The 26,816-nt window shown below is 41.7% G+C and overlaps 1 protein-coding gene across 1 annotated transcript in view; it reads right to left on the reverse strand.

The window, feature by feature from the left end:
- Positions 1-1,567: 1,567 nt before the first annotated feature.
- Positions 1,568-26,816, reverse strand: part of znfx1 (zinc finger, NFX1-type containing 1) — a 30,798-nt gene continuing 5,549 nt past the window's right edge. Inside the window, exons 6-17 of the mRNA XM_083770518.1 lie at positions 25,956-26,194; positions 21,570-21,704; positions 20,017-20,165; positions 19,189-19,341; positions 17,708-17,828; positions 16,854-17,086; positions 10,517-10,656; positions 8,309-8,441; positions 6,475-6,642; positions 4,935-5,045; positions 4,686-4,781; positions 1,568-4,469 (exon numbers count right to left, since the gene is read on the reverse strand). Coding sequence (XP_083626644.1) covers positions 2,034-4,469; positions 4,686-4,781; positions 4,935-5,045; positions 6,475-6,642; positions 8,309-8,441; positions 10,517-10,656; positions 16,854-17,086; positions 17,708-17,828; positions 19,189-19,341; positions 20,017-20,165; positions 21,570-21,704; positions 25,956-26,194 — 4,114 coding nt within the window. The 3' untranslated portion in view covers positions 1,568-2,033. The remainder of the gene's footprint in view (positions 4,470-4,685; positions 4,782-4,934; positions 5,046-6,474; positions 6,643-8,308; positions 8,442-10,516; positions 10,657-16,853; positions 17,087-17,707; positions 17,829-19,188; positions 19,342-20,016; positions 20,166-21,569; positions 21,705-25,955; positions 26,195-26,816) is intronic.

Consider the following 26,816-nt stretch of genomic DNA (forward strand, 5'->3'; position numbering starts at 1 on the left):
TACTGCATTCACAAAGCTGCATGGTTCTTGCCCAAAACTGCATGAAATTGGCATATATTTGGCATGTCTGTATAGGGGAGGCTTGTAGCTACCCCTGCAGCCCATTTCCATTCACATATATTGAAGTGACAGGTCAAGGGGTCATTCGGAAAATGGTTGATGGCCTTTTTTCCCCTCACGAAATGTTATTTTAACTTGAATCATTACGTATTGACCGCCCTTCCCGACATGGGAGCATGACATGGTTGGTCTCATTGGAAACCTGAGGTTGTCTAGAATAAAATGGTATGTTTACTTTTGGGCTATCTGGGCTATTGAGCGTGCCACAGTCTCTAAACGGCGGGCTCGTAGGCGTTCCTGCCAGTAATCCCGCAGCACTTGTATGACTCATAAAACAGTGAAAAAAACACCAAAGGGACAATTTTTGTTCTTGGGATCATCAAAATTATTATTTTAGAGGTCCTAAGGATGAAAAAAAACCAGACTAGAAAAAAAAATAAGGGGGGTGCGCGTGGACCCCTCCTAGGGCTTCTACTATATGTTTCATAGTGCATGCCACGCTATGAGCTTGTATATCTGCTCTTTTTCAAAAGCTGAAGTTTAAAATTAATGGTTAAAAAGGTGGTTAAAATGAAATGGAGTACCATGTCATGTATAGTTATACTGTTCTTTTACAGTGCTTTACTGCCATCTATTGTTGAATTGTAACCTTAAACTTAGTTTCAGTGGATGCTTAGATATTTAAAAATAACAGTAGGCCTATCCTTTAAAGGCGACTAGTGAAATGAAAAATACGTTTTTCACACTTTTAGACCATATCCGTGGTCATCATATGGGCATACCTAACAATGGATGCCAAAAAAATGGGGAAAATTCTCATTTGTGGGTTTTTATATCAAAAGTCCATAAAAACGATGTTTTATTTATTTATTAAAACGTGCTGCGTGATGACGTGTAGAGATAGGCTACACATCGATAAAAGCCAATAAAAATGAAGCTCACCCCCCGTTTAATTCCCCATATCTGCGCATCCGTCCAACACAGTTGCTACTGATTAAAATAAATCCTCCGTTTTTATTCCCATTCAAGATAACATCCAGACAGTGTATTACTCGGTTTCAACTTAATCATCACGCTAAAATATGTATCTGAAAACATTAGGGTAGAAATAAGCAACATAACAGTAAACCGATACAGCTGGCCAACCATCTAATTTGTAAACAAACACACCACGCTGCAGTGCGGATAGCATAGCTACCGTCCCATCGCCTGAAGGGATGCGACGCTCTGATTGGTTCAGAAACTTCATACCGGTGTTTCATGTTGAAACTTCAAAATAAATTGATCACCATTTCCGTTTCCCTACAATTACTTCATAAATCCTGAAATTGCATTATCATTAAATTATTTAATCCATAACTCACACATTTAATTAACCGTATCTATTAAACAGAATAGTGATGGGCATAGATTACAAAGGAATGGAATGATTCAACATCTATAATTCTATACATTCTATAATAGTAAAATAAATAAATAAATGACAATTGAAATAATGAATCGATATAGTTTTTAGTTATTTAATTATGTGTTCATACATACATCAAGTAGTAGTAGCTTATATTAAAACCCTTCACTTCTATGCAAGAATAAAATACCACAGTGATTACTCCTTGTTATGTTCATACAGCAGTATCAAGTGTGTATTCCAGGAATAGTTTCAGTGACAGTTTTCGATAAAGCACTGCAATGCCTTTGGTTCATGTGATCATATGACAACCTAATGCAGCACTGTGCATATATACAAACAATTCACCCCTCCGTGTGCAAGAATCAAACAAAACAAATCAGTAGAGCAGTAGATGAAAGGTTGGTTATATTTGGAAGGATTAAAATCAAAACTCCAAAGTCCAAAACATTACAAGATTTAAATCATTACTCTGAGCATGTCATACTGAAATAGGCGTGCGAACAAGAGCAGAAATGTTCACAACGTGTCGAGACACACAACAGACAATATAGGGTTTATGTGCTTAATAGAAGTTAATTGGATCAAAATTGCGCAGGTTGTTGGCCTCAGACCAAGCACCGTGTTGTGCTCCATCCATCTCTGACGCTACTTGGTTGCCCGTGGCCAGAGTATGATTTGCTCCACCAATAGTAGTGTTGCATTCAGTGCACTGCCGACTCTCCATTGCACCTCCACACTCTGTTATGACATAGATGTGGCCATTGGGGCATTTGTACCAATGTCCCGGCTGCATCTTCATGGCCGACACGATCATCTTCCTCTCGTTTTCGCTGATTCCTAGGTGTGGAATCCTCAGATCCTTCAACAGTCGTTTGGCATGCACTTCGTCTTGCTCAGTGAATGGGCCCGGCTTTCCCAGAACACTCCTGATAACTTCGATCTCGTCATCAACCATGGCGCTTTCTCCTCTTCTCATGTAGCAACGGGCTTCTAGCTCAGCTAAGAGTGTCAGCCTCTCCAGCTCACTCTGCAGATCCGAGACCTGCTGGTCAGTAAATTTCTGCCTGACATCGAGGAGCCACTTCACCAATGTCTTAACTTTCGCCTTAAAACTGATGACTTGTACACTCGAGATTTGTTGTTTTTGGACCTTCTTTAGCTTTCCAACTCTCTCAAGGAAGGCCATCTTGTTTTCCAGAACCCACAGATCCTTTTCTGTGACATGGCGAGTGCTCAGTTCACCTTCAATCTGCAAGTATTCTCTCTGCAGATACTGCTGAAGCTCCCGCATCTCTCTCCATTGCTTCTCCAGGGTCGTCTTCTTCTGTGCAATATCGGCTGGACAGCCGTTGATCTTCTCCTTCACTTTCTCGATCTCGGTCAGACTGCGGTTGATGTGAGTTCCATAACGGAGGTTCTTCCGGATTGGAGTTCTGCACCTGGGGCACTCTTTTAGCTTTATGGCCACCTCCTCTCCTTCGTTAGCCTGTCGGTCGTCATCCATCCCCATGTATGTGTCCATAGCTGATGATTCAATGATATGTCCACAGTCCTCTAGTTGAACGAACAAAGCATCAGGATCGTCCTCGGAGCCAAAGAAAATCTCAGTGACCTCATCGCGATGACAAATGCGACAACTGTTTGGACATTTCTCTCCACAGAGGCCTATGCAGGGGTGGCCACACGGCAGGTTCCTGTCACAGGGCTGGTTACAAGGTAGGCGATCACATGGCTCATGACAATGCTTAGTACACCTTTGGTGAGGGCACTCCCAGGCACAGGGCTCAATGCAAGGTGCACACGGCTGGCCACATTTTTTCTTACACTTGCTGTGGATGCAGCGGTTTTCACAAGGCCTTGTACAGGGAGGGCAATCAGGAAGGCATGGCTCCCGGCACTTATGGGAGCAGATCAGAAGACGCTCACACCGGTGCGCACAAACGTGGTGGTAGCGTCCCTGGTGGCAACCGTGGCAAGTACCTTTACAAGTGTGACCACATTTTAGCTGCTGGTTACATGGGGCGCTGCAGTTAGGCTCGTCTTTTGCTGTTTTGTAATAGCAGCTGTCTAACTTGCTGTGCCCACATTTAAGCGTCAAGGGGACTTTCACCGTGCACTTACTGGTGCATGGCACCCCACAAACGGAATCGCATGGGTGCAGACACTGGAGCATCTTCTGGCAGGGCTCCTGACACACAAACGTCTCTGGGTCCTGGTGGCAAGGCATCGTCTGCTTGTGCCGACACTTTGGTATGGTCTTCTCAACCTTCACCGGGCACTCCTTGGGGCATGCCTTTCCGCATTTATACGGACACTTGTGTTTAAGGTCACATAGAACCTTCTCACACTTCTTAAGACACTTGTACTTCTTGTGTTCGGGGTCATAAGGGTGGCAGACCATTGCACAAACATGACCACATTCCAAACGGAAGTCGCAAGGCTCTTTGCAGCCTCCCTCCGGGGCTTGGTTGAAATCCGCAGCACAGGAGACTGTGACACGACGGTCTGGATGGTTCTGACAGCAGAGTGTGAGAGCCGTCCCCATCTGGCCCTTCCCGCGCAGAGTGTGGAAGATGTTGCTCCACAGTTTCACTTTGCCCAGCATTGCGCTGTTGCCAATGCAGTAGAGGCCTTTCTTGGCACGCGACAAGGCAACGCAAACACGGTTGGGGATGTTCAGGAAGCCGACCTTGCCCTGTGCATTGCTGCGGACCAGAGATAGCAGGACGATATCGTTCTCTTCCCCTTGGTACTTATCAACCACGTGTACTTTGACCCCGGAGAAGGCCTTGGCGGGCATAAGTGTGCGCAAGCATTGGAACTGGCCGGTGTAGGTGGTGAGGATGGTTATTTGCTCTGGTTTGTAGCCCTGCAAGAGGAGGTGATTGCACAAGGAAACAACAAAATTGGCTTCGTGCTTGTTCTGGTGGCTCTTCCCATCTCTGATCTCTTCTTCTAGGTGTTTGTGCTCCACAAAGAATAGATTGGCGTTAAGGCCCTGCAAGGCAATAATAATTAGCATGAACTTGTGTTATATCATATATTCATGGTATGGTATTATATGACATTCAGAAAACTGTATTACCTAAATGGGGGAGGAGGGGGGTACAAAGACGGAATAAAACAAGTTACTCATTTTTCATACATTGTTGACTCATTATGCACTGCTGTGAAAAGCCAGGGGAACTGATATGGACGTGAATGCAAAGCAAACCTTGATGTTTTCGTAGTCCAAAACGGAGGGGTGGTTCTGTAGCTCATCATAGATGTGTGGCGTCAAGAGACAGGCAATGTCTGGCCTCATACGATGCTGCAGAGCAGGAGGGTACAAGCACGCACATACAACAGGGATGAATCCAAAGTAAACACCACTTGGAATCCCTATATTTAAATAATAGATTTTTAAGTTAGTTTTATTAGTAATAAAGCTATAGATGGCTGATTCATAAAAAGAAGCACCCACCTGGTAGTTGAGTCTAACATAGGGGAAGTTCATCTTGATCAGTCTCTCAAACATGGACACCTCCAGGTTGAAGTTCTTGGCCAGTTCATATACTGTAGCACTGGGCCGTAGCTGAAGAGACACACAGTAGAATAGAGCTGTGATTCACAACCTTTTTTTAATGTCCCGCAGTTTTATATGCATTTGGGAAAATTATAATCTGAGACGCCAATCTACAGTGTTAATTTAACTCCGAGTTAACTCTGAGTCAACAGGCCCATTAGGGTCCATTTGCTTCCGGCAATCATTTAGCTGGGTACCACCTGGATCCCCCCCCATGGACCACTGGGGGTGCCCGGACCCCTCAATCGCTATTCCACTGTTTCTCACAGAGAAGAGAAACAGTGGAATTGAGATGACTTGTATTCTCTACATACTTCTGTTTATCAAACTAGTAAAAAAGGCAAAGTAGTTTAGGGATAATGGGTTTAGCATGGACGAAAACAGAGCCCTAAATGTCCGTTTAGTTTCTTGCTGCTTTGCCTTGCACGCTTGTTTGCGTGCGTGAGCATGCATGTGTGTATGCGCACACGGGACAGCATGAGCTTGTGCCCTGTGTGCGTGGGCGGGGTGCGAGGGAGGGAGACAAATTCTGGTATAAATGTGAAGCATTGCGCTCCGCTTGATTCAACACCAAACCTGTGATTAATGAACAGCACAACAATGCCAAAGCTTATTTTACCCTGAAAGCATGATCCATCCACCCCATTACATGCTGAGCCTGACGCTTCACAAAACAAAACAAAACAAAACACTGAACATGAATGTTCATACAATCACAGTGGATCATTTGAAAGTGAACCGTCCCATTCTGTATTATGTCTAAAAAGGTTATTAAATGAAAAGAAGCATTCCAGGCCATGGCAGAGCATGTTAGTTCCATTTAAATGTAAACCAACTGCTGTATGAAAAGGACCATTGAATTCCAATTGATGAAGGCATGGCTTACATTAACAGCAATTTTCAAGACAAACTCGATTTCTAATTTGATTCCTACGCTGGCTGGACTTATACAACTGCAGGGTACTGTAGTACCAGTATGTTGCTACACAAGTGCATGGCTAATGTCATGTGTAAACAGGGCAACGTAAGCATTTCTGTACTTCTCTCCAATCAAAGAAATAGCACACAGATGTTAAAAAGGAAAACAAAATCGGGGCAACATGAACACATAGTGTAGGCTTACAGTACGAATACACACACCAACTCACATAATACACACACAGTCCTCCACACCTAAACTGAAGGCTCATTTAAACATTGTATGCAGTCATGATGTTATAACAGTGATAACATGATGAAATCTGCAACAATCTCAAACACTTTATAGCCCCATTATATCTTTCGGCTATTCAAAGATATCCGCTCTACAAGCTCACAACGCATCACACGTCCTGAGCACGCACTGTGCTCAGGACGTGTGACGCGTCTTGACACGATCGTGCGAGAGAACCACTCTATGTCTCGCGTCGTCGCTCTGTTGGTTTTGGAGGTTTCGAACCTGCTGGTGGTCTCCGATGAGGATGAGATGCTGACAGGCCTGGCTCAGTGTGGTGATGGTGTGAGCCTCCAGCACCTCGGCAGCCTCCTCCACGATCACCAGTCTGGGCTGAACTTCCTGGAGAGCCTTCCGGAACTTGGCTGCTCCCGTCGTGGTCATGCCGATGACCTGGGTGGCGTACAGATTGTTTGCTTATTTGTAACCCCAACAGTGACACGTATTATTGACCAATTATGTAATCATTATGCAATAATTCTACGATCACTTTGCCGACTAATACTGTCAATATACCCTCTTCGAATGTTATCAACCAAAAATCACCAGTAGGTTACTTAATATCACTCAAATAGAATTGAGCCAGCAGGCTCCCCTGGAGCTGACTGCATGTATTCTCTGCTGCGATTCGGAAACACATAAGTGAAAATACTGCCACTGAAGCGAAGGCTGGTTAAGACTGATATGAGGCTAGGGACTTACGGGCCGGGTTAAGACTGAGGGTTAGGGTTAGTAAGACTCCGACAACGCGACCGACGGACGCCTCCGCGTTTCCTAATCAAAGCCAGTCGGCCCCAGGTGAGCCTGCTGGCTCGATTGCATTTGACTGATTTTCATACGAATCCGTTGGTCAATATTGACATTACTTTATTTTTGTTTTATATCAATAATATAGAAATAATTTATAAACAAGTCATGAATAGTATTTTTTATTGGCTAATTCATATTTCATATAGTGCAGCCTGAAGTATCTAACCCACATTTAGGCTGTACAAAATAATGCTCAAAATCTTGCTTGTTTTATTGCCGTGTTCAATAATGTACTGTCCAGTCCAAATAAACAAATCAAGCAGTGAAGTATTACATTGCTGCTGTTGTTGCTAGCGTAGTAGCATTCATTTATAGGTTTTGTGAAACAAGCTTTAAAATGATCTGAAACCCTTTGCAGGGTGCATACTGTTCCCTGGTTCCCCGCTGCAGCTGCAAAATATCTCGCCAAGCTGCAACGGGTGATACGCTCTGCAGAGAGGGTGATTGGCCGTCCTCTGCCCTCCCTCAAGTCGCTGCACGACTCCAGGGCATTGAAGAGAGGAAGAAAGATCATGGCCGACCCCTCCCACCCTGGCCACGGCCTCCTCACCCTGCTCCGCTCTGGGAGACGGTTGCGGCTGCCGAAGGCTACAAAAGTCTGCCACAGACTGAGCTTTTTCCCCTCAGCCGCCAGGCTGCTAAATGACTCTGGTTTCCCTCCCACCCCTGCCCCTTAGGGAGTGTCACCGGACATGTTTTGCACTATTCCATAAACTCTGCACTTTATATTTATACTTCCTGCACGGTGTTGTATTTGTGTTGTTGTTGTTTTTTCGTTATATGTGAAAAAAATTATAAGAAATGCACACATGTCAAATGTCAAAGCAAATTCCTATGTGTTTTACACAATGGCAAATAAAGGTATCTGAATCTGAATCTGAAACTGTACGTTGGTTAGACACACTAACAGTCCGACAGGCATTAGTTCGACAACACCGTCGCTCCCGACATGCGCTGCGGGTTACAACTAACCCGTGCTGCGGGTTAAAAAACTCACCATTGGCTCCTGACATGCGCGGCAGGTTAAAAGAACCTGTGGCTTCCTGTGAGGTTAGGTTTAGGTTAGGGTGTCGGACTCATGACTGTAGGACCAAACACATGCACCCACCCTCTTCTTTCCTGCCTTCATCGCTTTACCCCACCTCCCTCTCACTCTATTCTTTGATTAAAAAAAACATACGAAAACGGATTTCACCCACTTTTTTACTTTTTACTCATTAACTGTGATGCGACGTTAAAATGACTGTACCGTGGCCTTCTTGAGGACACAGAGACTCTCGTGCCGCCGTACATCCGCTAGTCTGTCTACAGCATTCTGATAGGCCTGCTCAGACTGCAGGGCTTTGGTACGCATCTCCACTCGGTAGCGTGCAATCCACAACCTGCAGACAGAAATTAATATTTATTAGTCTATGTTGTGGCAACTGACTCAATAACATCACAAAACCCCTCTGTTTTTGCAGACGGCAAAAACTACGAAAATAGGGTGGAAAAACTGCCAGTATCAGGTTTTGTTTTTTTGGCTTTATTAATTACACAAAGGGATAGTTCAGAGTTTTTGAGTGGTGCAACCACTCCAAGGAACAGCAATGTCCGTGTTTGTTAACCTATGTGACTTTAACCTATGTGACTTTACACATGTCATGTGGTCTGTCTACCTGCACAGCCTTTGTGATATACTGATAGATCGCGATGTTTTTTTTCCATTCGCTGCTTCCTTTCGTTTTAGGGATTTTAGCTGTTTTTGACAGGGGGGGCGGGAGCATTCGAGCATGGGGCTAAATATGTATTTATTTTACACAATATTATGGCGATTTCATTTTTTATCATTTACTATAGTCCTAGACCCCAGGAAATTACATCTGTCCACAGGTGATCACAGGATCTACTGAATGTGAAGGTAGCCTACATGGGGGGAAGCCACTGTGTGTCATAGGCTCAATATGGCAGTTTGACACATTCAGTAGATCTCGTGATCTTTTGTGGCCAGATCTAGATCAGGTCTAGTAGGACTATAGTAAATAATAAAAAAAGAAAAAGCTAGAACATTTTGTAAAATAATACATATTTAGCCCCATGCTCGAATGCCCCCGTCAAAAACAGCTAAAATCCCTAAAACGAAAGAAAGCAGCAAATGTAAAAAAATTAACACTCATAATTAACTTTCTCTAATAACAACCTAAAACATGAACCTTGGTTGAAAAAAACTAAAGTTGTCCTTTAACCCATTTTGAGCGGAAACCCCTTTTGGTGGTTACATACATGATGTTATAATTTAGCTATTGAAAAATAGCAGATCTACAAGCTCATAGTGGCGCGCTATGAACTATTTTTGAAAAATCGTTAAAATGTGCCTCAAATCTTTCAGAAAATTGACATGATTTAGAAAACTAAGTCCATAATGTATTCTTTCTGACCCCTCCCAGAAAAGGCCTTTTTGTCCTGACCATCATCTATACACCATGGAAAATTACTATGGACGGTATTCGTCTCAACTGCTCATGGTCTAGGCCAGGGGTGGGCGAGGGCCAAAATATTAATAAAAAGTCGTTTTTATGATCTTTTATATAGTAACTGTGTTTGTGTGTGCTGTGATTTCTGTTGTCTTTACCACTGCACAAAAGAAGTTTCCGAAAGGAAAAATACAGTTCTTTGAAGTTGACTGTGAAGTGATTGTGTGTGTGTGTGTGTGTGTGTGTGTGTGTGTGTGTGTGTGTGTGTGTGTGTGTGTGTGTGTGTGTGTGTGTGTGTGTGTGTGTGTGTGTGTGTGCGTGCGTGAGTGAGTGAGTGAGTGAGTGTGTGTGTGTGTGTGTGCGTGCATGCGTCTACGATGGCCAGCCAGACACACACAAACACCACCTCTCATCGCCACAAAAAATCTTCTTCCGCGCATTATTTATTTCCCAGTCCCACCACGGATTCAAAGTAACCAGTGACTGTGTGTGAGTGTGTGTGTGTGTGTGTGTGTGTGTGTGTGTGCGCGCAACAACACATAATCAAAATGAATAACCCATCCGTTTCTACACAATACTGGGTTTACAAACACAGCTGCAACATGAAGTGGAGTCTGTCAACTCCCGCAATGTCCTTCTTCCCATAATTGCGCTGCAACGTAACTCTGGGATGAGCGGCGAAATTCTAGTTATGTTAATCCGTTCAGCTTTCTTTTTTTTTTGTTACAGGTCACTGGCAAGCCAATTAATGTGAAAAGTGAATGCGTTTCTACTTGGCCCAGGGCCAACCTTTTCCACCATGGGTTTGTGCAAAATTGCAAATGTGCTCATCACTGATCGATACAGTATATTGCTGACAGACAGACAGACAGACAGACAGACAGACAGACAGACAGACAACAAGACATAAAAGTGGTAGAGACATTAAAGTATTATAGTGGACACAATTGGGAGAGATGGTCAGTAGCATCCAGAAAGGAGGCAGTAGAGAAACGGAGTCCTACCGATAGAGTCTCCATCTGTCTGGAAGTCCAAGAGCCCACACATCCCAAATGGTTTGCTCCTCCTCTTCACTCATGGCCGAGCTCTTGCCGAGCTCTTTCTTCATCTTGTTCTTCATCCTTTTTATCTGCTGCCGTTGCATCTAAGGCAAACATACGGGAGCATTGTGTGATTTGAACTTTGACCCACACAAAGGCCTTTGCATTTGGACAGACTCCTGTTTATAAATGCCTCCGATTGTTCTGATTGCTCTCTCTTTCCTTACTATTTACTACTTACTATCTACTATTTACTATTTACCATTTACTACTTAGTATTTTATTTACTTTTTTCAAGTGCATGTTTGTACTTGGTCATGATGTACTGACAATGTTGTTAATGCAATGTCTGTCATGATGCTCGGCCTGTTGTTTTTCCGGTGTATGTTCATCATCTTGTTTACTTGTATCATTACTATATTGACTTATTGATACAATGTTGCGGGGAATAGGTGGGATGTAGTCCTGCAACAAACAGTCAAAAAGTGCTTTAGTTTTCGAGATACCCCTACCGGAGTTAGGACCAAACACAACATAGTTTTTCCTCATCTCTAAGGCCTCCCATACATGAAATGGATTCTTGTATAAAAATATTTTACTGCAAAAGTGGTGAAATTGTTATTTAAAGTTATACACCTCAAACTAAAAATAAAGCCTGTCCGTCTGGTGGTTGAGGCACTTAAAGGCATGTAGATTCACAATGGAAGCTCTGAGAGGTTCAAAACTTGGCATACTTGAAGCCAGAACATACCTCTACATTCTAGAAAAGACTGAATGTCAATATCTGAATGTCAATATGAGATATAGTCATTTGAACACATACTTACAGTAGGCGGAATTGTACATCTATGTAGATGTCTTCTCTACTTTGTAGTGACTCTGGAATGGATTGTCATAGCAACACATATGATGGCTTGTAGGAAAGGTGAGGTTCTACTGAATCCAGCAATACCAATTGTGTAAATGTAGCTTGCATAATCGTGGAGTTATGCCACAAAACGTATATGGTGTCCCAAACGGGGGGAAATAAAACTAATGAAATCTACAGTATCACATTAGTTTTATTTTTACTTCACTTATCAAGGGTGGGAAAACATAAACAAATCACTTGAGTAGAAGTCCCTAAAATGTATGAAATGTCTCAAACTTGAGAAATGAGAAATTGTGAAGAAATAGATGCCGCTTCAATAGAGAAATATGCAAGCCTACAGTGGAACTACTAACTATTATTGTTGCAGCACATGACCTGGATGTTAAATAATAATAATATAATATCTCAAACTTATATAGCGCTTTTCTGAGTACCCAAAGACGCTTTACATGGGGGGGGGGTTTACAGAGGTAACAACAAATTAAAAACAACTTTAATAGAAAAAGGACATTAAAAGACCGTGAAAAGGGAAGGCAATTTTGAAGAGGTGGGTTTTGAGGGTGGATTTGAAGGTTTGAAGGGTAGGGGCATCTCTGAGTGCCTTAGGGAGGGCATTCCACAGGGTTGGGGCAGCAAAGGCGAAAGCCTGTTCCCTCATCAAGCTCAAATCTCAATATTATCCTCATAAATATAAATAATCAAGTTATTAATTTCTGTTATTTGAGTTATTTGGTTACAGTCAATTTATACTACAGTATTTGGCTCCACCTATGTGCATCTTATGTGATCTTATAATGTGAAGTGTATCGGAAATCGGGGCCGATCATGACATTTTTAAATGATCAGATCAGGAGCACAAAAATGTGATTGGGACATCCCTAGTATCAATATGATATCCATATCATATTATTAGACTGTATATTGTCCGTGATTTGGGATATTGTACTATTGTGATATTGGAGGAGTTGCATAAAAATATAATTTTCAGATGGGGAAAAATCGGTATCGACAGATACTCAAAATTAAAATTATCTTACTAAATGTTGCTCAACAGAGAGATGATGATGTTCATAAAACCGTGGCTCTATATACAGACAATATGCTGCAGTAATGAGCAAGTTGCAAATGTTGAGTGAGAGCATGCCTGCACCAGTCTCATCAAGAAGACTGAATAGGGTTGATACAACATTGTTTAACATACAAAGATATTTTTAATTTGTGTGAAGACCAGTACAAGACCAGAACATCTGACAGCCATTATGGCTGGTACTGGTATGTGTACCAGAGACTTAAGCTCCTTCATGCAGCATCAGAAAGGTTGATGAAGTTGTACATCATCTGCTCCTCTCGTACCCAGATCTGTTTGTGTATGATGACAAATATACAATATACAGTATAATACCGGTAATATGCCGAGGCGGCAGTGCCTCAGGGATAGAGTGGCCAATAGAGCGGCTGGATGGAGAACCGTGAGGTTCGCAAGACAAAATTCAGTGTGAACTAACAATATACCGGTAGTACTATATCATACCATATTCTCAGTTCGATCCAGGGCTCCCCCAGAGTTAGACTCTGAACCCCTAATTGATCCCGATGTGCAGGTCGGTGTCTTGTATGGTTTCCTCTGCCATCGGTGTGTGACTGAATGTGTGAATGTAATGCACAATCTATGTAAAGTGCTTTGGATAAAAGCTCTATATACTGTAAATGCACCAATTTCCATTTACGGTATATAAACTCCTTGACTGTTATGATGACATACAGAAGACACTGACTCTGAGGAAGAAGATTATATTGTCTAAATACAAACCCTGGAAACATACAGCATTATAATTTGTAGAACATGGAAAGTCTGATGTTGCATGCTCTAAAAGTGTGCCCATGGGAAATGGGCACAATGAGAGAAGATGCAAATCTCCAAGAAAATCCAGAACTACTACATAGACCTGCAGATATATCGATGAAGAAAACCATGGACCAGTGTCTTCAGTATGTCTTAACTTATTTATTGAAAGTGATGACTTGTCATCACTTTCATTTATTTAAAGAAAGATGTTAACTACTTCAGTGAGATTAATAAAACCTTTGACATAGATACTGGTCTGCTGTTCTAATTCTTTGTTTTATAGCTGCTATATTTCGTTTAGATATTTAGTGTTTTAGGTAGCATTTATGATATTTGTCATCATATGCAAAGAGATCTGGGTACGAGAGCAGCCGATGTACAACTTCATCAATCTTTCTGATGCTGCATGTGAAGGCCCTGTCTCTGGTACTCTGACCAGTGACCATGTGAAGGCCCTGTCTCTGGTACTCTGACCAGTGACCATGTGAAGGCCCTGTCTCTGGTACTCTGACCAGTGACCATGTGAAGGCCCTGTCTCTGGTACTCTGACCAGTGACCATGTGAAGGCCCTGTCTCTGGTACTCTGACCAGTGACCATGTGAAGGCCCTGTCTCTGGTACTCTGACCAGTGACCATGTGAAGGCCCTGTCTCTGGTACTCTGACCAGTGACCATGTGAAGGCCCTGTCTCTGGTACTCTGACCAGTGACCATGTGAAGGCCCTGTCTCTGGTACTCTGACCAGTGACCATGTGAAGGCCCTGTCTCTGGTACTCTGACCAGTAGTCCTGGTTTTGTCTATGAACTGATTGCACAAGACCGCAATGACTTTTTTGTGCTATCCCTTTTGGACTGATTGTATGTATGTATTGTATTGTATGTATGATTGTATTGTACTCTGTTGCTGTTTTTACATTTATGTCTAATAAACTATTAAATCCATCAATCAATCAATCAATCAATTGTGCTGGCCTTCCCACAAATGAAACAATATATTTGTATGTTAAACAGTGTTGTATCCTATTCAACAATGTTGTACCCTATTCAGTCTTCTTGACGAGACGGCATGCTCTCACTCTGGTCTTACTGGAGTAGTTTTCTCAACATGATACAGTATATGATGAGGAGAGGAGAGTATTGAATTTGGGTTTGCCAGGGTTTTATGAACATCATCTCTCTGTTGAACAACAGTTAGTATGTGTTGAAGGTCTTCTGCCGTGGGCTTTATACATTATGGGTCTTGTTTCGTGCTTTTTTCCAACTGTTTAGCAAAGATGATACAAAGATTTGGATCCAATATTCCATTTTGGTAAAATTTTAAAGACACACTTCAGAATTTGTACAGTATCTATGTTGTGCATTACGCGCACTATTTTTAGGCTATAGTATATGTGCAGTAACCATATTACAAGTGATACTAATTAAGTCTATTTTCCATTCTGGTGAAACAGTGTCAGGGCAGGGTTCTGCTATTGTCAGTGTAGACTGGACAGGCAGTAGGCTCTGTTACATTAAAGATAACTAAATACTAGGTCACTCTCCACTCCAGTCAGCTAAATAGCTACTTGATTTGACAAGGTTCATCTCATCTTTTCACATTCCAAAATATGTGAAATGATTTTACCGGTCATTTTATGAAGAAAGCCACATACTGTAGGCAATAAGATGCAGGTGGAGCCACATACTGTAGTATAACTTGACTGTAACCAAATAACTCAAATAACAGAAATGAATAACTTGATTATCTATATTTAGGAGGATAATATTGAGATTTGAGCTTGATCCAGGTCATGTGCTGCAACATAATAATAGTTAGTAGTTCCAATCTAGGCTTGCATATTTCTCTATTGAAGCGGCATCTATTTGTTCACAATTTCTCATTTCTCAAGTTTGAGACATTTCATACATTTTAGGGACTTCTACTCAAGTGATTTGTTTATGTTTTCCCACCCTTGATGAAGTGAAGTAAAAATAAAACTAATGTGATACTGTAGATTTCATTAGTTTTATTTCCCCCCGTTTGGGACACCATATACGTTTTGTGGCATAACTCCACGATTATGCAAGCTACATTTACACAATTGGTATTGCTGGATTCAGTAGAACCTCACCTTTCCTACAAGCCATCATATGTGTTGCTATGACAATCCATTCCAGAGTCACTACAAAGTAGAGAAGACATCTACATAGATGTACAATTCCGCCTACTGTAAGTATGTGTTCAAATGACTATATCTCATATTGACATTCAGATATTGACATTCAGTCTTTTCTAGAATGTAGAGGTATGTTCTGGCTTCAAGTATGCCAAGTTTTGAACCTCTCAGAGCTTCCATTGTGCATCTACATGCCTTTAAGTGCCTCAACCACCAGACGGACAGGCTTTATTTTTAGTTTGAAGTGTATAACTTTAAATAACAATTTCACCACTTTTGCAGTAAAATATTTTTATACAAGAATCCATTTCATGTATGGGAGGCCTTAGAGATGAGGAAAAACTATGTTGTGTTTGGTCCTAACTCCGGTAGGGGTATGCCGACTTCTGGGGGCCATTGTCGCAGTACTAATGGGAGCGGCTAGTTTGGGAGAGCTTTGTTGTTTTTGTCCTCGATTATGTATGAATGAATGTACTTGTATTGTCTTGTATTTGCTGTATGTTGCTGGACCCCCTCGAAAACGAGATGATGCATCTCAAGGGGATATCCTGTCTCAATAAAGGTTCATATACAGTGTGTTTCCGAAGGGGGGCGATCGAGCCGCCGTATCATATTTTGTTACGTCAATATTGCGTCAATATGACATGAAGTCATGAAGTCAGATCAACAGAAAAGCCACTATAAGTCTGGACTTATATGTCTGGTTCTGGACAACCGTGGGTCCGACCGACCCGACCCGTCCCAAGGCCAGGCACTGTGTGTCGAATTTGAAGTTGGTGGGGCAAACGGTTCTCGAGTTACGTAGATTGCAGACGCACACACAGAGACGTGGTGCATTTATAGATAGATAGATGTTAGATGTCGACACGGAAACGATGGAGGATTATGCAAAAAGAAAAAGAAGTGATTATCTCAAACAATTGCGATTAGGTGATTATGTAATCATTGTGACAGGCCTATATAATAGTACAAGGCTATAGCGTCGCAGTCCCTCCCCCTTTCAGAACAACGAGTGGCCCAGGAAATGAATCCCAATGCATTTTTTCCCATAGGCATTTCTTATTTAATTTACCTTAAGCGTCGTACGAAGCCAACTCTTGTCGTGACAAATCATGACAACAAACACAATTCTTCTGGCCAAACAAAGAATTAGAAGGTAGAAACAAACGGCAGGTTACAATACTTTTTTTGTTGTTTTTCGTCTTTGTAATTATTTGTTTGGTCCAAAATATTTTGTGTGTTGTCATGATTTGTCACGACAAGAGTTGGCTTCGTACAACGCTTAAAAGGTCTTTAAATAAATCATTTAAGAAATGCCTATGGGAAAAATGCATTGGGATTCATTTCCTGGGCCACTCGTTGTTCTGAAAGGGGGAGGGACTGCGACGCTCTATACTGAACATAGACTGAGAGATAACATCTTCATTTACCTGGAAGCCGCCTTCGTTCTGCTCCAGCTGTATCTGGGTGTCCTCAAACATGGTGGCCAGCATCATGTCTTGAACCTCCCTGAGGGTCTCCTCCATGACTCTGGCCCTCTCTTTGTCTCTGTCGCTTCTGTGATCTTCTGTGTCTTCGACGTATCGCTCGGCCTGGATCAGGTCTGCCTCCTCCGCAATGTCAATCATGTCATCGTCCTCCTCCTCCTCCCCCGTCTCCATAGCTGGAAGAAATCCAAATTAAATCTGATACGAGGCTGCTTTCTTCTTTTTTTTTCTTTTTGCACTTAATTCCAAGCACAGCTTGTGTGTCGGTATTCGCCATGCAGTACACCATCAGCACAAACACTGTATAATAATAAGAGGTTCACAGGAGCTCACATGCAAGGGAATAGTGCAAACTGTGTACTATAAAATGGTGGAATCATGAAGGCAAATAAATCCCCCCAGTCAATCAAGTTATGAACGATTGACACTGCTGGCCTATTACCCATCTGCCACAACACACACGCGTGTGCACACACACACACACACACACTATTTTTTTTGTGGCTTTTGCCTTTATTTTATATGGAGGGACAGACAGTAGGCTGAAAGGAAATGGGGAGAGAGATGGGGGGGGGGGGGGGGGTGACATGCAGTGAAGGCTGTCAGGATCAGGAGTCGAACCCGCGGCACACTGCCAGACTGGATTACCAGCCAAGGTGCCTGGACCACTGAGCCACGGCCCAGGAACACGGACATTGCTGTTCCTTGGAGTGGTTGCACCACTCAAAAAATATGTTATCCTGCCTTATTAATATGAGCCTGCTTTGTTCAGGAATGGCAGCCCTTTAAAAGCTCACCTGTGAATATTGCCTCCTCTGTCGCCCTCTGCTGGAAGACGGTGGAACCAATCCCCAACCACTCCATTATCAGACAGGGTTTCTTCTTCTTCTCACCGAAGATCTCAAACTCATCCTGGTTCTAAGCAGAGTTCAATTAAAATAAGAAGAGATCTCAAACTCATCCTGGTTTTAAGCAGAGTTCAATTAAAATAAAAAGAGATCTCAAACTCATCCTGGTTCTAAGCAGAGTTAAAAAAAAAAAAAAAGAGATCTCAAACTCATCCTGGTTCTAAGCAGAGTTCAATAAAAATAAAAAGAGATCTCAAACTCATCCTGGTTCTAAGCAGAGTTCAATAAAAATAAAAAGAGATCTCAAACTCATCCTGGTTTTAAGCAGAGTTCAATAAAAATAAAAAGACATCTCAAACTCATCCTGGTTTTAAGCAGAGTTCAATAAAAATAAAATGAGATCTCAAACTCATCCTGGTTCTAAGCAGAGTTAAAGAGATCTCAAACTCATCCTGGTTCTAAGCAGAGTTAAAGAGATCTCAAACTCATCCTGTTTCTAAGCAGAGTTCAAGAGATCTCAAACTCATCCTGGTTTTAAGCAGAGTTCAATTAAAATAAGAAGAGATCTCAAACTCATCCTGGTTTTAAGCAGAGTTCAATTAAAATAAAAAGAGATCTCAAACTCATCCTGGTTTTAAGCAGAGTTCAATTAAAAATAAAAAGAGATCTCAAACTCATCCTGGTTCTAAGCACAGTATATATATATATATATATATATATATATATATATATATATATATATATATATATATATAATTCATGATTCATTAAAGAAAATAGGGGCGCTCATATCTTCATACATCATCACATTCCGTGCCCATCCAATTTTGAATCATCACAAATGTGGTACACATTCCATGTTCAGCCAATCAAAATCACTATGTGGTACACACAAACACACAAAGCTGGGCATTGGAGCTTGACGTCACTGCTTAAAGCAAAGGCGTCACTGGCAGGCAAGGAGCCCTGTGGAACTCCATGTCAGAGAGCCATTTAAATGAGAGTTATGCAGAAAGAGAGAGTGGGCAGAAAACAGCCAGATCACGTGGTTCATGTAACCTGTTTGTCACTCTAAAGCCCATAGACTTGAGTCCAATGCATTCTGTAAACTTCACTCTAAAGCCCATAGACTAATGTTTGTGTTCAGACATAATCCACACTATTGATGTTTATATGAGGCCCCCTCAAAAAGATCTCAAAATAAATAAAATTATAATCTCAAACTCATCCTGGTCCTAAGCAGAGGACCATTACACAAACAGTTCTGTTGAACAGATATATTATAATCGTATAATTGACTTTCACGTAAATGTATTTTGTCTTGTACTGATCATCCACGTCTTGGCAAAAGAGAATGCATTTTTAATTAATGTCCCACACGATAAATCAGGCAAATTTTCCTTTGTGTGTGTGTTTGTTTTGTGACTCACATGCACGGCCGGGCAGCGGTGCAGGCTGCCCCAGTGTTCCTCGGAGATGAACCTCTCTAGGAAGAGCTCTCTGATGACCCCTTTCAGACTGCACTCCAGCTTCACCGCCTGACTCTGGATCTCCATCTCCTCCTGACGCAGGTCGCTGTAAATCTGAGGGAAACACAAGCCAAACAACCACCACAACGGGCTCTGAGTGCAGTTGTGGGAAGTATCAATACGGCTATGTATAGTCTGTTAAAAGTAAGTCCTGGGGGCGCCCGCCCCGCTGGCCAAGTGATCCAGGCGCATGCCACATATAGGCTTTGGCCTGTACAGCGCGTCATGTGTTCGAGTCCCGTTCATGACGACCTTTGCTGCGTGTCTCTCCCTCCCACTTTCCTGTCTGTCTTCACTAATAACCTCTGTGTCAGTTTCAGCGCAGTAGTTTAAGTAGGAACCAAAATTATCTAATTTGTACACTCTCAGAGTTACAGACCCATAGGCTAAGGGTCCATTTGGTTCCAAACTATAATTTAGCTGGGGACCCCCTGGTACTCCCCGAAGGACCCCTGGGGGTCCACGGACCCCACCTTGGGAACTCTTGGAACCACCATAAAAGATATTGTAAAAGGAAAACATAGTAAGAAATCTCCTACAAGGCCATACCGTAGAAATGCAATTGCAGATTGACAAGATCGACTAGCTCACAACATGTGAGCTCTCTTAATGTGAACATAAGTGATTACATTGAGGGACAAATGAGCCCTGAGACCTTGTATCAGTGGTAGGTAGAGTAATGTTAAACAGAATCATCTATGTCAATAATATCCTCACATGCCAACTCACCTCATTGTAGGCAGAACTCAGGTGGTGCGGCATGATGCGTCTAGACTTCAAGGACTGGGTGAGCTCCCGGAGATTGAAGCGCTTCAGGACCTCACTGCTGCTGCGGCCTCCTACCCTGACAATGCCGTCTGGCAGAAACTTATGGATACCTGTGTTACAGAGTATTAGGTTACGTTAAGTAAAGTTAGTTATGCTCACTGCATCAATTCAACATGTTTTAGTTTTTTTAAAGCTGATGCACACCTCGGAAGGTTGGTGACAGGCTGCGTAGGACAAAGTGCATTATATTGTAAAGGGGATCTCTGAATGACAAAGAATAGGACCCGCACACTGTCAGGAACTTGCAAAACAATGTTGCGCTTTATTTCGACTAGCCCCCTTACACGTTGTGAGATATTGCCCCCTCCCGAAAACTGCACCCTGGGTGCGTTTTCGCATTTTTTTATTCACTAATAAATCCATTATTAATTTATAAGCTGTTAAATTGGAAAAAGGGTCTTCGTTAAGACCTCCATATTATTATGGTCAATGCCTGTGTGAAAAGTGGGAGTGATTGGTGCAGGCAGTGATGAGCTACGGCAGTCACAGTGACACACAGACAGACAGACAGACAGACAGACAGACAGACAGACAGACAGACAATCACCTTCGTCCTGATGAAGGTCCCAACGACCAAAATGTCAAAATCAAGAGTAAAAAAGAAATAAATCACAAATCAAATGAATATAGAAAAACAACGATATTCCGTAGTGGCACCGCAACAAGGTTGTCAAACTTGTATAACTACACGGCAAGTAGTACAATTTGATTGTGGATTAACCACATCCACCCTAGCATCCATATTCTTGGCACAAAATTATAGGTGGAGATTCTGCGGAAAGAGCAGATCTACAAGCTCATCTAGTAGGCCCAATTGTTCTTTTTTTGTTTTGTTTTTAGAATCCAGCCAAGCATAAAAGGGTTTAAGTAATTCACTTGGTTGCAATAGGCCTATCTCACAGCCCGCCCCCTTTCCAGACCTAGTGTTGTTGATGTGACGTCACTCCATAGACATTACATGTTAAAAGACCTACATTCAGAAGCTATAAACAACGCTTTTTCTGAAGGTAAACTTTATTCTATTTGGTTTAGCGGTCTTAACATCTTGTTTTCTTCATAATATTATTGGTACATTGTAACATTTGGAAACGGCCTTAAATGGTGCAGAGAAAGCAGGTAGGGATGTAGCTCTGGTCCATGAGTAAGGCTATGGACCAGAGCTATACATATCTACCTGCAAGGCCTTAAGGCCGTTTCCAAATGTTAAAATGTAAAAGAATACCAATATTATTATGAAGAAAACAAGATGTTAAGACCGCAAAACCAAATAGAATAAAGTTTACCTTCAGAAAAAGAGTTGTTTGTGGCTTCTGAATGTAGGCATTTTAACATGTAATGTCTATGGAGTGACGTCACGTCAACACCACTAGGTCTGGAAAGGGGGCGGTGCAAGGGGGCGGGGAAGGGCTGTGAGATAGGCCAATTAAAGGAAAGTAACTCACTGAATGACTTACCCTCAAGGAACTGATCCAGGGCGTGGTTGGTATAACACACCACCAGCATGGGGGCGTTACCGAGCAGCTCACTACTCCAAAGGCTGTTATTGGTCAACAGGGCCTGAGCAATCTTCAGGCCAACGTAGGTTTTCCCTGGAGACAGAGGAGGAAGGGAATATCCTATGTTAAAATTGGCTTAAAGGACCACTTCACCACTTTTCAACCTATCTTCATATAATAGGTCCTCACTAATAATCATGATAAAATGGCGCAATCTTTTCCTACTCAGTCTGTCAGGTCGATTTTGAAGGTGCGGTTTACCAATGGAAATACATAAATTGGCCTCGCTCTGCGCACATTCATATTATGAAAGGCATATCGGCCCGTGTTGAACGCACTCGGCCCGTGTTGAACGCACACACATTTGGCATACCGCGTCCCTGAATATTTTAGCATTGTGGGAGTGTCCATATGTTAATTATTCTCGCTTTGCGCAATTTGCTATTAAGCCCCTTGACCTAAAGACACTCAGCGCATAACGATTAGACGTGGGTCTGACCACCTCATAAACGCAAAAAGCACTGTTTGATTTGACACTTGAGCGGCTCTGGGAAGCTGGTAGAGTGTTGCCATGTCTGTTTATTATAAGCGGCTTATTTTTCTGTAAAGTTGCTTTCTGTGTGATTGCTTTTCTTGTTTCTAAAGTGGTTATTTGGGCTTTTCTCCTAATGTTGTTTAAACCAGTGCAAAACAAGCACATTCCCATGTCAAGGATCCCCAGATGAATGCATTTGCCCAACTAAGGACAGCTAATCCAAAAATTAAATAAAAAGATTACTTTTGAAAATAGCAGATCTATACCAGCTCACAATGCATCACATTCATTCATTAAAACTATGAACTCTGACTGCAGGGGGATATATAATGATCATTATAACAATGTGCAAGAACATATTTAAAAAGAAGGAAGAAATTTATATTTGTGGACAATCAAAATATGTTTTTTTATTTTAATGTGGTGTCATTCAAATTAATCTGGATATGGCAGACTCACTATTTAGAAAATAAAAACATGGCACTTCATTTAAAATAGGTTACAGACCCCTGTTATATGCGCTTATTTTTATAGACCCATTTACTTGTTTCTATGAGACATGGCCGTTTTGCGTCTATTTAAAAAAAATGTTGAGATTAGAAACGGCCATAATTCTTTCATTTCTCAACCTTAAAAATAAATAAAAACATATCCATAATCCGTGGGAAATGTGCTTTCATATGCTGTATCACACCCGATTCAAGTCTTCTTCAATAAAATGCTACGAGCGAACTCAGCGAAGACCATACCATCGGGGCCACAGCATTACAGCACGCATTCAACTCATTCCTTGACTTGAATGAAATAAAATATAATAAACGTTATTTTACTGGTGTTTTTCAATAGAAACAAATAAAGAGCGTGTGTAGGCTACTGTGTGCAAGTGCATATACATGCATGCACTAGGCTATATTTCTTCCGTGTCGGGATGGTGATTGAGCTCTTCAAGTTCACAGCCCGTTTGGTCTTTCATAAAAAAACGTTGATATTAGCCTATAAACACTCATGGTTCTCTCATTTCTCAACCGTTTTATTAAATGTAAAAATCTCCATATTCCTTAGGAATCTTGCTTTCATTCGCTGTATGGTACATGGTTCTATCGTTATCGAATTAATTAATTACGCATGGATTGGCAATTTGCCAATATGCTGCTATCTACTCGCAATTCCATTCCGATCTGAAAGGTGGGTCTGTTCTTTTGAGGCATAAAGGTGACAGCATGCAGTGCAATAGGAATAATTAACCCAAATGTGACAAAGGCATGTCATGTCTTCTATGGTGCCAGCCTGAAGAAATGTCATACCACGACCCCCAAAGTGCGCATTCCGTATGTGACATCAGCTGACTGGTAAAGAGAATAGTACGGACATGTTGATTGGGTACGTCTCAAACACGCCTTAAACACACCCATGACTAATTCAAGGCCGTTTTGCGCACTCCGCGGGGTGTCAAAAGCGCTTCTTAACATGCCCAAAATTGCAATATGACATACTACACGCCCCCAGATCATAATACTGTAATTAGATTAGTAATATAGAAGTAAGTAACATAGAAGTCCTTAATCGACCCCTGTGTCTCATAGGAGGGCTGTGGGCAGTTCAGAAACCGTCTTCCAGTGACATCATCGATGGGGGAAAAACTGCAGGCTTTCTAGTCAATGAGAAAATGGAAGCCATCGTTTTCACGATAATGAAAATCTAAACATTTTTGTAAAAAAATCTTGTTTAAAAAATAATCTGTCTAATGATGATGTCACTGGAAGACGATTTCTGAACTGCCCACAGCCCTCCTATGAGACACAGACTGAGTAGAAAAAAATCGTGCCATTTTATCATGATTATTAGTGAGGACCTATTATATGAAGATAGGTTGAAAAGTGGTGAAGTGGTCCTTTAAGGAGTTCCCAATGGCAGCTACACCCAAATATGGAGTGTCTGTGCGTCTAACCTTAAAGTCATTGCATCAGGCGCAAACAAATCAGTCAGCTCCATATATGGGCACAAAAGGGGGCATGCCCATTTGTATGGGAATATGATCACATGATCACAGGGGTGACGCGACATTGTAGGTAATTGTTAATTGTGGCAATATTAGTGGGAGGGCCATACGTAAGAGACTGCGGCAACCACACTTTGCAATTTTTTAAATTGCGACCTTTCTAGTTAACATTATGCTGTGATACATTGGGTTTTGTTGTGAGATACACGATATCTTTACGGGACCTTGTTGACTGCAAGTCCAATGGGTGATGTGTTACGTGACGTTATGAGATAATGAAGTATGTTACCTGTGTATATATATATATGTGTGTGTGTGTGTGTGTGTGTGTGTGTGTGTGTGTGTGTGTGTGTGTGTGTGTGTGTGTGTTCTGACGCTGAACCGTACGTGTACACGTGTCAGAGAAGGGCATAAAGGCAGATTGTGATAATATAATCTAGTCTGTGTAAAAAAAAAAGCCCTTAGCAGTGGTAAAACAAATACACTTTTGTTTTATTGCTCTGCAATGTGACCTTTTATTGGTTTAATGTTTGTCTTTAGTTTTGTAAACGCATTGACAATGAAGGGAAACTTTGTGTCATTTATGTCATATTGTCTCTTTATTGTTTAATGGCGTTTAATGTTTGTGTTTGCACCGTTCGTTTTATATCACCATTACATCACCTAAACATGAGTTAGACTTTAACCCATTTTGGGGCGGGAACCCTTTTTGGTGTTTTAAACATTATGTTATAATTTAGCTATTGAAAAATAGCAGATCTACAAGCTCATAGCTACGAGCTTGTAGGTCTGCTATTTTAGAAAAATCGTGAAAATATTTATTTCAGAAAACTGGAGGATTTAGAAGATTTTTTTTTAATTTCGAGGTCAGGCCTAAATGGGTTCATATATTAGCGCCCATCACTTCACACGGGTGCGATTCTTTTTTGTATTATGGAATGCAGACCCCCTTGAAAACAAGATGGTGTGTAGAGTTTGCATGTGTCCCCTAGGGTAGGTACCCTCACAAAAAACATGCAGTAATCCTGGTCTCTAAACTGCCTCATCCTGGCCGCCCCGGCTGGCCTGATGGAGGGGAAAGGAACTGGTTGGAATAACGTGTTCCTTCCACACGCTATGTCCAACCAGGGAAACGCCCCCCTGTCAGGTGTAAAGGAACAACTTGGACACTCAGGCATGAAGGAAGCATGAGTTCAAGTCCGTTGCTCTCCCCTTGTATATATATATGGGGACTAGGTTGGTGGAGGGTGTGTAGAGCCCAGGATCACATTAGATAATTGACACAGGGGTGAAAAGGGGGTTACAAAATTGTGGGATAAAATAATAAAATAAAGAATAAAATAAATAAAACAAGATAGTTTGTCTCAAGGGCTATTCCCTATAAAGAATTCCATCCCATTCATTTTGTTTAAAAGTAAAAACCTTTGTACTGTATAACGTACACGTGTAAGAACCGGTTCACAACCAGTTCCTCTCGTTACAAACCCAAATGATTCGTGCTGAGACAGGAGTGAACACGCATGCATTTTAAAATCCTTCCTTCAGGTGTTTTAATTTATTTCCTTTCTGTTCATCAAAGCATCTAATATTTAAAGGTTCCTTCACTATCTCCAACTATACCCCAACTTAATAGCAGATATTACGATTATAATGCTATCGTACAATCATGGGTATTCTTGAGGCCATGTTTTAAGAGCCAGCGCCAGACTCAACCCAGAGGCTCATGTTTAATTCAGTTTCAATACCTTTCCAACCCATTACTTAATTATTCCCATCCAAAACTTTGGAAATGCCACGTAATGCCACTTACCAGTGCCAGGGGGTCCCTGTATGATGGCCAGCTCCTTGGTGAGGGCCAGCTGGAGGGCTCTCATTTGAGACTCATCCAGCCCAAACTCCTCCATTTTGGGCCAGGCCTCTGGTTTCAGACAGTGGAAGGGCTGAATCGTGTCCTTGTACTCAGGATCAGCAATGTCTGACAGATTGTATGAATCGTTCTGGTTCAGATAGGCCGGGGGCAGCACATCAGAGTTGCAGTCCACTATGTACCTATGAGAGATGTGCAGTACATGTTTTGATGAATTGAAAACGGCGGGCCCTATTGTAAACAAGTGTAATGCTTTATGGTGTCGTCCAGTCACAGTTAACAGTTTTTGCATTGATTTGTGCTTGAAATGTACTGTAATTCTGCAAACTATTAATCACCCAATCAATCAATCAAGTTAAAGATTGGACTATTGTTCATTTTATGAGGAAATGGGAATGAAGAGACTTAAAGCATCACACTTGTGGGCTGGCATGTGTACCTGGCTATTGATTAAACTCTTGGTGAACTGGACATGACGACGAAGCCAGCTGTTGGATTCCAGTAATTGTAGTAAGGAATTAAAATAAACTTAGATTTTGAAATTTGAATACATTTTACAGTGTGGATTGATTGGAAAAGTCTAGCTAAAGAAATGCTCACTGGAGAAAACCACTATACAACCAATTATTAGTCAATATTAACATAATTATATTTGAGCTAACTTGTTCTCCTTTTGAGATGAATATACAGTGTGGTTTAAAGTTATGGCTCATGCTACGGTGAGTAGAGCAGAGACTGGGAGACGAGAATCCAAATGAACTGCCTTCACACAGATACTCCCTCATTGAGGGTAATGTATAGCTG

This window comes from Protomyctophum parallelum, assembly GCF_964188405.1.
Source record: "Protomyctophum parallelum genome assembly, chromosome: 8".
NCBI classification, from domain to species: Eukaryota; Metazoa; Chordata; class Actinopteri; order Myctophiformes; family Myctophidae; genus Protomyctophum; species Protomyctophum parallelum.